The sequence below is a fragment of the Ixodes scapularis genome, unplaced genomic scaffold (genome assembly GCF_016920785.2).
Source record: "Ixodes scapularis isolate PalLabHiFi unplaced genomic scaffold, ASM1692078v2 PGA_scaffold3__209_contigs__length_174095766, whole genome shotgun sequence".
Lineage (NCBI taxonomy): Eukaryota > Metazoa > Arthropoda > Arachnida > Ixodida > Ixodidae > Ixodes > Ixodes scapularis.
The window spans coordinates 75,373,187-75,384,684 of NW_024609868.1; the positions used below are offsets into that span (position 1 = coordinate 75,373,187).

General features: G+C 40.5%; 1 protein-coding gene across 1 annotated transcript; it reads right to left on the reverse strand.

Moving 5' to 3' along the window:
• Positions 1 to 2,992: 2,992 nt before the first annotated feature.
• On the reverse strand, positions 2,993 to 11,256 carry LOC8043576 (antimicrobial peptide microplusin). Its single transcript, XM_040218482.3, has 5 exons — positions 11,171 to 11,256; positions 9,935 to 9,996; positions 7,236 to 7,325; positions 6,614 to 6,640; positions 2,993 to 3,193 (listed from the first exon to the last, which is right to left on the reverse strand). Exons 1-5 carry the CDS (start codon positions 11,235 to 11,237, stop codon positions 3,011 to 3,013), a joined length of 429 nt encoding a protein of 142 aa, XP_040074416.1. The 5' UTR covers positions 11,238 to 11,256; the 3' UTR covers positions 2,993 to 3,010.
• Between the last annotated feature and the right edge of the window lie 242 nt (positions 11,257 to 11,498).

Consider the following 11,498-nt stretch of genomic DNA (forward strand, 5'->3'; position numbering starts at 1 on the left):
AGGTAGCGCCCGATTCTCTTCCAAGTGCTGATCCACTTTCTCCAATAAGGAGAAAGAAATTATAGAACTTTTAAAGGGAAAAAAATTGAAGCTTGTTCTAGTTGGTGATTCACAATAAGCAACACCCTTTTAGTTATTAAAGTATAGTCAGTGCCCTTGTTGTTGTTGTTGTTTTTCCGCGCAGTTGTTGTTTGCAATGGCAAAATTTTGTTTTCTGTTGAAGCTTTTCTCTGGGCTGTGTTCCAGTTCTGTTTCGCCTGCACAGAACTCGATCAGAAGTAGGGATGTCGCGAACCACCCTAGGTTCGATTTCGAAAGGTTTCGATATTTGCGAAGCGAACTGAGGTTTGATTTCGAAAAATTTCGATATCTCCGTACCGACCGAGGTTCGAATTCGAAAAATTCGCAACTTTTGACCACAGCGGAGTTTCGAATTCGAAAATTTCGAGGCTTTCACGGTTTCTAAAATTTCGATTTCGAATCTTTCGAATATTTTCTTACTTCAGGTTCGATAAATTCGAAGATTTCGAAATTCTTTGGAAAAAAAATTCGAAAACTTTGAACGCTTCGAATTTTTACAGACGTGAAGTTCGAACAATTCGAAGATTTCGAATTTCTTTCTGCATAAAGTTCGAAAAGTTCGAAGGTTTCGATTTTCTTTTGACGCTAAATTAAAAAAAAAAAAAAAAAACTTTGAAGATTTTGAATTTCTTTTTAATCCAAGTTTTCAAAGTTCGAAGTCCGATTTTCAAGTTTTTCCACAGTTTCAGTTTCAAATAACGTTTTCACGACTCACTGGTTTTCACAAAATCAAATTTAGAAAAGTTAGGGTGTTATATCTAGATTCTGCGAAGTTGGTCAGGCAATTAAATGAGACGACGAGTGCTTGATTTTTCACAAAATCAAGTTTAGAAAAGTTAGGGTGTGATATCTAGATTCTGCGAAGTTGGTCAGGCAATTAAATGAGACGACGAGTGCCCCGGGCGTGTTAGAATATTTGCCAGTGCAGAATTGTGACCGCCAGCCCCGGGGGCGGGGGGGGGGGGGGGTCTTTAACCTGCATCACGCAGTAGTGATTACACGAACACACTGTTTTACGAGACTCATCCAGTTCGAAACGGCCAGGGGCGAGCAGGAGGTTGAGGCTCGGAAGAACCTTGAAGCGACCTGGCAAACTAGCTCGCCACCCCTTGCACGCTGGAAGTAATCCGATCCGGTGAAGTTTATAATTGTCCTGGAGGTTTATTTTCTGGGACGGAGGAATCGCCTCGCAAAAAGCACAAAAGCCGACACAACTCGAGGTCGAGGAGCGTTCTACCATACAAGTGGCGTCGGAAGAGGAAAAACGGGGGGAAAGAGGGTAGCGGGTGGGGGGGGGGGGGGGCTGGGTTTCAGCCTTTTTCTCTCCCTTGCAGGTATTTCGGACTGTTAAAGAAAACAATACGGGGAAAGAGGGCGTGGTCGAGCTTATTTTAATCTGAAATTATTTATGCATATGTGTAGCTACTGTCGCTCTTCACTGCATAAAAGGTTGCGTAGATGGTCATTGTTAGAAACTCGTTGTCAGAAGGCACTACTCGTCACATGCTTAGTGGTTCGGAAGTTTAAAGCTGTCTTTTCGACCTAAATACCTGTGCCAATAAAAAAAAAAAAAAAAGAATAACTGCGAGAATAAAAAGCAGGAGAAGAAAAAAAGCTATCAAGAATTCATCGGAAGTGTTCTATTGCATATTCAGAGGTTCAGAACTTCGAAACAAGTTTCTTTTACCAAAATGTGTACAGGCTAAAAGAAACACGTCCCAGGAACGTGAAGCGAAAAAAAAAAAGTTTTCTTTTAATGACGTGCTGAATTAAAACACTATTAGATATGTACTGTCTGTGGTGTTAATTTAAATGCGATACCTCAAACAACTTAGACGAAAATAAATATCAAGTTTAGGTCATAATTGCAAGCAGATACATATTGGGACATTTCTTCGAAACTCACGTTGAATAACAATCATCACATCTTGGGACGGCACTTACCTAGGCTATACATAGATCATTCTTAAAAAAGTATACCATAAATAGCTCCGGCTGCAGCGTGCTTCAAATCTGGCACAAATGATAATCGTCAAAAACCCGTCGTCCTTCCTCGCCCCTTCGGGGATTTATTTCTTTAAACCTAAGCATGCCAGAACATTGAAATAAACGACATTGTCTTTCGTAAGGAACGCAGCACCGCGTGTACTAATTCGAGAAAAAAAAATTACGAATGTACCCCACTACTTGAAATCAAATGAAACCGTCCGTCGGTCTTTGGAAGTTCGACGAACGTCGAACTTTTACCCTAAAAGTTCGAAGTTCGTCGAACTTCTGACATTTCAGAATTCGAAAGTTGGAAACTTTTCGAATTCTCTTGATAAATAAGTTCGAAAATTCGAAATTCATCGAATTTTTTGGTCAGTCAAGTTCGAAAGTTCGACAAGCATCGAACCTTGCAGCGCAATAAGTTCGAAAATTCGAAAAAGATCGAATTTTTTAGCGTAATAGGTTCGACGGTTCGAAAAGCGTCGAAGTTCTTAGCTTAACAAGTTCGAAAATTCGACCTCCGTCGAATTTTACGATATAGACAATTCGAAAACTCGAAATCTTTCGAACCTTTCGAACCACTTGATTCGATCATCGAAACTTCGATTCGAAAAACGTTCGCGGCATCCCTAATCAGAAGTAGATCTACTGATAATTGAAATCAACTAGGTGTTGTACTGTGAAAAAATGTTCTCGGACCTTTCCACTATTCTCAACTACCCAACAACATATGGCTCCGTATCTCACGGTATGTCTAGGGAAAGTGTACGGCAAGTTTCGCACAATTTAGACCGGACACAACCAACGAAAAAAAAACAAGGACAACACAAAAGAAGTGTCAGGGTGTGTGTAACCTACACCATCTCGCCCGTTCGTTAACTTTGTCCTCGCGGTATGCTCCTACTAAGCTACTCACTTTTGCTCGAGTGGCGAATCAGTGTCAACCTTGCCACACTCCGGGACCGATGCCGACACCTGCTCCGGGGGCCCTCTGGAAGCCACCGACTCCGACTCCTGCCGGTCGCTTGGGCTGCACTATTCGGGGTCCGACGGGGACGGCAGCGGCCGCAGGTGCAGGGTTGCACTTGGCTGCCAGGTTGCGAATCTGGAAGACTTCGTTCGGCTTTGGACGTCGAAGAAAACAATGCAGAAGGTTAACTTCCTGTGGCTCTTTAAAGCCCGGAATGCTTTTTCATCGAACCTCCTAATCCCAGAAATGTGTCCGCCCATTCGTCAGTTCGTCTGTTTGTCTGTCCGTCCGTCTGTCCGTTCATTTTTCAGATTAGAATGGCACAAAAATTAACGTTGCATCCCGTCAAAGTGGCACGGGACACCACGACTTGAAACTGCGACGTCAATTTCACGTGATCTAATGCCACGTTGCGTGAGGACACGTGAAACCGTGAAGTGACGTCACGTACGTGACCACGTCATGGAACCTCAAGTCCCATTATGCAACGATTCAAAACCGTGACGTCAATTTCTTCGCTAAATTTAGCGATGAAATATGCCAAGCGAATAAAAGCCTCGTGATGGCAATATCATGTGACACCGTCGTCACGGCACGTAGCGACACTGTGTGGCATCAAGTGACGTAAGAGCATGACTTTGAACCGTGACGTCAACTTTCCCACCAAATTTAGAACAAATATTGATGTCACGTGTCGTCATCGTGACGTCACGGTGTCGAGCCCTGATGCCACGTGATACCATGAAGTGATGTGACGTCATTTCGACCGACAAGTTTTGTGGGGAAATTAGTTAATTGTGTTGTTCAATTTCAGAAGAAGCTGTTTAATGTCGAATAGCAGAAACGACTGGAATGACGTTTACGATTGTATTAAAGTTAATCTAAACAAATTCGAAGGGGTGCTCTTCAAATACTGCCTCCGATGCATAAAAAAACTTTAAAGATAATTTTCGCTTCAATTTTTTTAACTTATTTTTCCTTTTTTCAACCATCTCTTTACCTCTCGCCATATCATATATATATATATATATATATATATATATATATATATATATATATATATATATATTACAGTATTATATTGAATGACTCCAGGCACTTCACGACATGTAGCTTGCTTTCTTAATATATTTATGATTTTATCAAAGAACATGGCGGGGTAGTGAAGTGGTGATACATGTGACATGCTATAAGGAGAAGCCGTGCTCGAAAGCCGGATTCGCCACGTTATGCTTTTTCGACAGCTTTCTAATTTAACTCAATCGGAACGGTTATTTATCGGCAAACCTGGGTCATTGCTTTGATCACGTACGTACCTCGCCATTTTGTTTTTAGTGCTCCTGAATTTTAAGGTTGAAGTTTGACGTGAGGGGGGAGGGGGAAAGGGGGGGGGGGCACAGCTTTCATTAGAAATGAAACATAGAAGAAAGAACAACACAACAAAATAATTAAAGAGAAAACTACCTTCCTTTCTATATGCGCGTGGTATGCATTTTCAGTTCTCTTTAGGAGAAATCGGAGAGAGTTTAAGGAATATTTTGTGGGAAATAAACAAATATCAATATTTGGTGTTTTTTTTTCTCTCTCTATGAGTTGGGCAGCGTTTATTTCAAGCTATAAATAACATAAGGTGGGAAACGTTTACTATCCCCCTATTGCCCCCCCCCCCCTCCTCTGTAAAAAAAGGAAAAGACCTATTGCATTAGTTGCGCACAGCGTTACCAAAGGTAGAGGGGGAAGAGCGTAGCTCAGTCAGTTAGAGGGCAGAGGAAGGAGGAATTCCCTTCTTACCCTGACACTCTTGTGTATATCCCAGATGTCGCATTTGTACTCGCAGAAGATTTTCCTGTCACTCGAAATTCGTACAAAAGCTGTTTTCCTTGTTTTTCTGCCTGTGGCTTCCACAGTACTGCGCGAAACTAGTAAAACAGAATATAATATAAATGGTGTTTTTTTGTTTTTTCTTAGTCTTTACGTAATTGTATAGAAAAGTTGGGAGAACTACACTAATGCGGTTTGTAGGTGAGTTAACGACCACGGGTACATAATGTAGGGGGCTGATCGTCACAATAAGTAAAATAATAAACTAAAGTTTGTTAATTAACTTTTTAATTTTCAGCTAGTCAAAATAAACCTGTGGTTCCAATTAGAAACTTGCCGACCGTCATGAAAAACCACCAAATCTGTAAATTTTAGTACCTCTTTGAGCGCCTACTGTAAGCTCAAAGCTCATCTAAAAACGCAATACTACGGTTCTTAGAGAAGCGCGGTATTGCGCTGAAGTTACCACTCGTGTAACAGGCACAAGACTAGTCGTGAGAAAACGTAAATGGTAAGAGACAAAAAAAACGCGCGTGCGTGTCTTTGCATTGGTAGCCTTGGTCCTCTGCATCAGGAAAAACCTTAGCGCTCTATTTAGCTTCCCTCGTTCTTCTATAACTTTCTAAAATTGACTGACTTAGTGGTTTTCGGTGACTCTCACCAAGTTTGTAGTGCGAGTCAAATGTTTATTTTCACTAATTAAAAATTTAATTAACATATCTTAGTTACTTATCTGACTTACCATCACGATTAGTCGCCTATATCATGCACCCTATCTCAATAACTAGCCTGCACAAACTGCATTAGTGTAGCTTTCACGGCTTTTAAAACAAATCTTTAAAGCTTAAAGCTTTGCATTAATCGCATTATCATCATAAAAAACACTCTGGGTATGTCATGTCACGTTGCCTGATTGGTTTTACATTAGGGGTGAGACGTGTTGTCCCATACAGCAGGTAGAGAGGAACATAACTATCAGTGTGGCTTCACATTGCAACGTCCTCCCAGTTATGCCACGCTGATTTCAATATCAACTGTTTGTGACGTTGTGATATTTACGTATTTTATGTGGCAGCTGAAGATGCTTAGTTTCTGCACAGCGTGAAACTTGCGTTATTTTGATAATGGCGAGGTGGATGTTTAAATAAACTACAAACACCTCAAAACGTTGGGCTAAGAAACTTGAGTGAAGAATGAGTAAATCGTTTACAACTTTGACTGATACAGCAGACGCGCTCAGCACATGGTTTCACAAGTTATTTTAAGGAACGGAGATAATAACTTTTTTCGAGCTGGAAAATTATTTGAAACTATGGGCGAATCTCTAAAGTAAGCACTGCATGATGCAGTTAGCAATTTTGCAGTGATTTATATATTTTTTATGATTGCTTTGAAACAACTCTTGACGCCTTATGGCTTCTATAACGATAAAAAGATAAAAGCATTAAGAAGCATTCGGTTTTAATCCTCGTTCGTGTAATAACATTTTCAACGCGATGCAAACCCTGTCAAACCAACAACGATAAAGTCGTTACCGTTACGGCTCGTTTCATACTTTCTCTAATAAATGTCAGCTCAAATTGTAACTAAATTATTAAGACATGCGAACGATATGGGCTCATGATTGACACAAAAACTGGATAAACTAACTAAAAGAACTACTGCGATGTTCACTCAATATCGGGTAACCGTGAGCAATAAAAACAAACGATAACAAAAATTTGCTTATAAGTATCAAGACGTTTTACTCACCGTGAAATAGGTGTTCAGGGCTGTGTTCTGTAACCAAAATAGTCCTAATGTGTTAGCACTTTTGCAAATGTCTTTGGTAATAAAATTAGGCTGGCAATAGACCCTTTTTAAAATTCAGTGGCATCGGTTGGCTCAGAAACTAACGGTGGCCATAAAAGTGTATTTCACTGGGCGCCATCACGTTCGCACGTCAATGGCAGATAAAAATTGATTCTTCGATCTCCCCATTTTTTTTTTTTTTCATTCATTTTTTTAGTTTTTATTGTGTGAACATAGCAACGGACCAGTATGAACCAACGACCTATAAGCCACTCGAATGAAGTTCCGCCATCAAAAGGCTTTAAAGACAGACTTGTGCCGAGAGATTAACCGGACCACACTTCGAAATAAACGCTTACGCAGCCTTCGTATCTAATTCGTGCACGAGTTGTACTGACCTCTTGAACGTACAGTCCTCCTATGTCCCCCGCTTGATAGTATCCTCAACCTCCTCCATCATCGCCTCAAGAAGGCCGCCCTTAGTTTAGCACAGGTGCCATATATCGAGGTGATGATCAAATTTGCAGGCTGAATTTCGAAACAAGTCTTTTACCTAAGCGGGCTCCAAACAAAATAAACGTACCAGGTCTCCTGTGGCGCACAGTTGGCGCAAGAAGCAGAGGGAGTCAGCACAGCCCGAAAGAGCAACTACGTTGTCCAATCTTGCACGAAACTGAAAAGAAAAAGTTTGATATACGCGTACCCTCGCTGTTTTTGTGAACAGTGATACTATTCAATTAAAATAGTGGGCTCATGATATATACAGCACTAAATCTAAGGAACCAAGAAAATCATTTATTTTAATGTCGTTGTGCTTCTAGTTTCTATTGATGTATAACTACGTCGTCAATTAGCGCATAATAGTAATCTAAAGAACGGTTCCTTCAAAATATCTGTCATTTAAAAAAATGCCTCGTCACGAAAAATTCACTTTCCATTTAATCTCTGCATCTCTTCTCGTGTCACTGGGCATAGGCACACAATGCTTCCGCAAATATTGTTTGGAGATGCTGAGCAAATCCGAAGATCAACTTTATGTTTACGTGTCATGAAGATGAAGTATCACTTTTTAATGTAACGCTATGTTATCAGAAGCAGTGGAAAGATATTTAATCATTAATATCGCACACACAAGAACGAAATGTTTTCGGCTGACGGGCAACAAGATTACACGATCCTCCTTTGCGCGATTTTATCGGTTTTCACTCATTCTCAATTATTTTAAGACAGAGATTGGCAACTTAAAACTTTTTCGGCAGAAATATCTTACCAACCAAAACTTTATAAGTAATATGTTTGGTGTTGTTGTTGTTGTTTTACCTGATATTGTTTTAAAACGGGATGGCAGTAACATGGATGCCGACTCCGTTCATCCGTCTCGGCGAACATTAGATGGTGGGACTACAATCGCAATGAGTTAGCTAACTTACTACCTTTCTTGATAATGGTTTCAAGGGTTACTTTAACATTTTAGTCTCAAAAGTAGTAACCAATTATATGTAAGACAATTTAAACAATTCGCGAAAAGACAACGGTCTCTGAGGTATTCATCGATCCGTTTTCTTGTTTTTGTCGCCTGAATCCGAAACGGGGCGCTGAAGAAGCGCCGTGGCTGGAGCCCTGCCCCCCAAATATTGAGAAGAGCGACATAAATATTTTCGGTATCTCGGTGTTAGAGGGTTTTCGTAGATCGCGCTTCTCCCTCCGCTAAGCCCTCCGCAAGGAAGAAGCCGCAACTGTGCCTGCGCGGCGATGGCCTGGACTGTAGAGTTCCGGTCATCGTAGCGGGTTGCGGAGAGCGTTGCGGAACAGCGGAAACGATCTACGATAACTCCCTATTAGGGAGTTTTCGTAGATCGTTTCCGCTGTCCCGCAACGCTCTCCGCAACCAGTTACGCTAGCCGGAACTCCACAGTCATGGCCATCGGCGCGCCGGCGGAGTAGCGGCTGCTTCGTTGCGGAGGGCTTAGCGGATGGGGAAACCCGGTCTACGAAAACTCCCTAATAGGGAGTTTTCGTAGACCGCGTTTCCCCTTCCGCTAAGCCCTCCGCAACGCAGAAGCCGCCCCTGCGCCTCCGCGCCACTAGCCTTGACTGAACAAACCCGGATCTTGTAGCGGGTTCCGGAAAGGGTTGCGGGATAGCGGAAACGATTTACGAAAACTCCCTATTAGGGAGTTTTCGTAGATCGTTTTCGCCGTCCCGCAAGGCCCTCCGCAACCCGCTACGATAGCGGGAACTCCACAGTCAAGGCTATCGGCGCGCAGGCGCAGTAGCGACTTCTTCGTTGCGGAACGCTTAGCGGACGGGGCAGCGCGGTCTACGAAAACTCCCTATTATCTCCGTAGCGTGTCCTCGATAGACGCGTCTACGCCATATTGAGCCGAGAAAGTTACCAGAGCCGGAAACAAATCACTTTTCCAGGCATCATTGCAAACAAAAACGCTGATATAATAATTTTGGTATTGGAGAATTGAAATGCAAAAACTCAGCTTTTACATTTCAATTTTTAATACGCTTAATGATCATGGCCATTATATTTTCTTATTTCCTTTTATTTGTTCATTCATTTATGTCTTTTTTATTTGGTCATGATAAGCTTCTTAGTAACATCAATCCACATCAAGAAGATGAGAGATTAGAGTTATTAGACTATAACGCAGGGATGTCGGTACTCATGTAGCGGTCACTTTCATTTTAAACAAAATCAAACTTTCCCAAGCACAAGCACCCCGTAAGAAATACCTAACGTGCAGTAAACTAATTTAATCGGTCTTATCGATAGCAAACATTGAGTTCAGATTCAGAAAGCTTATTATATTAGGTTACTATAGTACATTAAATAATTCAGTATATTCAAGTAGTGTCTAACATCTTCATTTTTTATCATGTAAAAACTTAACACGCCATGATTTCGTAGATTATGCAATTATGCGGTGCCAAAAATTATTTAAACAATTGTTATGTTTGATCTATACCTTTATTTTGTCCAAAAACATAGTAGAGTAGGCAAAGTCAATATACTTGCATGATAGGTTAAATGCCAGCAGAAAAACAATCATCGGCTTGAAGCGTATGCAGTAAGGTTGTACTTGCTTTAAATTAGCACAATTGATTAAAACAATTCTTTATTTTGAAAAGCGCATATTTTCGTGACTGATATATGTTTAGAATATTCACTAACTTGGGTAGTATTTTCGTTGATAAGAACTATGATATTGTAAAACTTTAGCATTGAAAACGTTTTTTAGAAATTTCTGGAGCAGCCCACGACAAACTCACCAGAGGGTTAGCCAAATCTCTAATACAGGTAAGTTGAACCCTTGCCGTGTCATCGTCGAGTGCTAAAGGGAAAGAGAAAGACACGTTCATTAATGATTTAGTACAAAGCTTGCATACTATGTTCTTAGCCAAAAAGTATTTATTACATTAATTGTGTGGCCGCCTTTAAGTGAGTTTTCATCAATTTAAAAGCATAAAAAGATGACGTCCTTAATTTCAGTTTTTATTTATTTATTAACAAAAAAAATCAGGGCTTTTCCTGAAATTTCTAGTTGTGATCAATTCAGGTTTCATGAATACTTGGTTTTATGAAAGAAAATACATGACTATTATAATTCGATTGCTCGATACACTATTTATGTGTTACGTCTCTACAGAAACTTCTAATTATATGTAGACACGTCTATACTTCGTAATAGTGCTTATTTGCCGTTTTTTTATTTATTGAGAACGAAACAAAGAACACACACTTCTTAGAGATATCTCGATCGAGAGCCGTTTCTGACTATCGCTCGACAAATCTTGACTCCAGATGGTATATCGGGTGGTTGCTGGTGACAGGGATGAGTAAATTTTTGTAATGTTTCATTACTTGCATTTCTTTTAGTTTAACTGGCACCATTATAGTGAAAGCTTATAATTCCTTTGTTTGCAGTCCCTGATTGGATTTCCATGAAAACAGGGAACTAAAATATTTGTTATTTTCTTATAAATACTGGCGAAAATCTTATACAAAGAACATAATTAAAAATCCGAGGCAAACATTCTAAAAAGAAAAACAGACCACGACACACGTTTAAAACGTGTAGTTATCCGGGTTATTTTTTTTTTTTTTGCTTTTTTAGTTTTTGGTTTATTATTATTAAAAGTGTTCTCCGGCTTGTCTATTTCTCATTATACAAATATCTTGGTAGCTGTACAAGCAATAGGGGTTTAATAAAAATAGTCGGAATAGAGTAGCCTGAAGGATGATGCACTTCTTATAGGAAGATAGCAGACCATCTTTATGACATACTTTTTAACAATCAGGATTCTGCTTGTCACCGCTTCATACTTCATTTTGCGGGTTATAGCAAGGCACTTCCACAACCAGTTAGTCTCTCGAATTGTGGTTAGTTATAAAGAGCCTGGGCCGTTAGAAACACATTCAAGCGTGTGAGACTTTCACTACCCAATTAACGCCACACGATATAAAGGATAATCAAGTGCACCTCAAATATTCCCAACGAAACTCACCGCACATGTTCGCAAACGTGGGTGAAACCACACAGGCGACGATCAGGACAACACTTAGCCACTTCATTGTTCCCAGTTGAATGCCACCGCTCCACAGAATCCAGAGAGTAGACAGTGGACAATTCCTCGTCAACAAAGCCGTTTTTGTACACGGCTGCTACAATTAGTTTTATCACTCCAGACATCGTTTCATACATAAAAAATATAGAAAACAACGGAAGTGATGCGATTGTCAAAGACCCGTTCTTTCTCGTTTTTCGTATTGCCGCCCTCGTTAATGTTGCTCACGGCTCCTATCTTTACGACGAGCGTCGAAGAACGTCAGAGC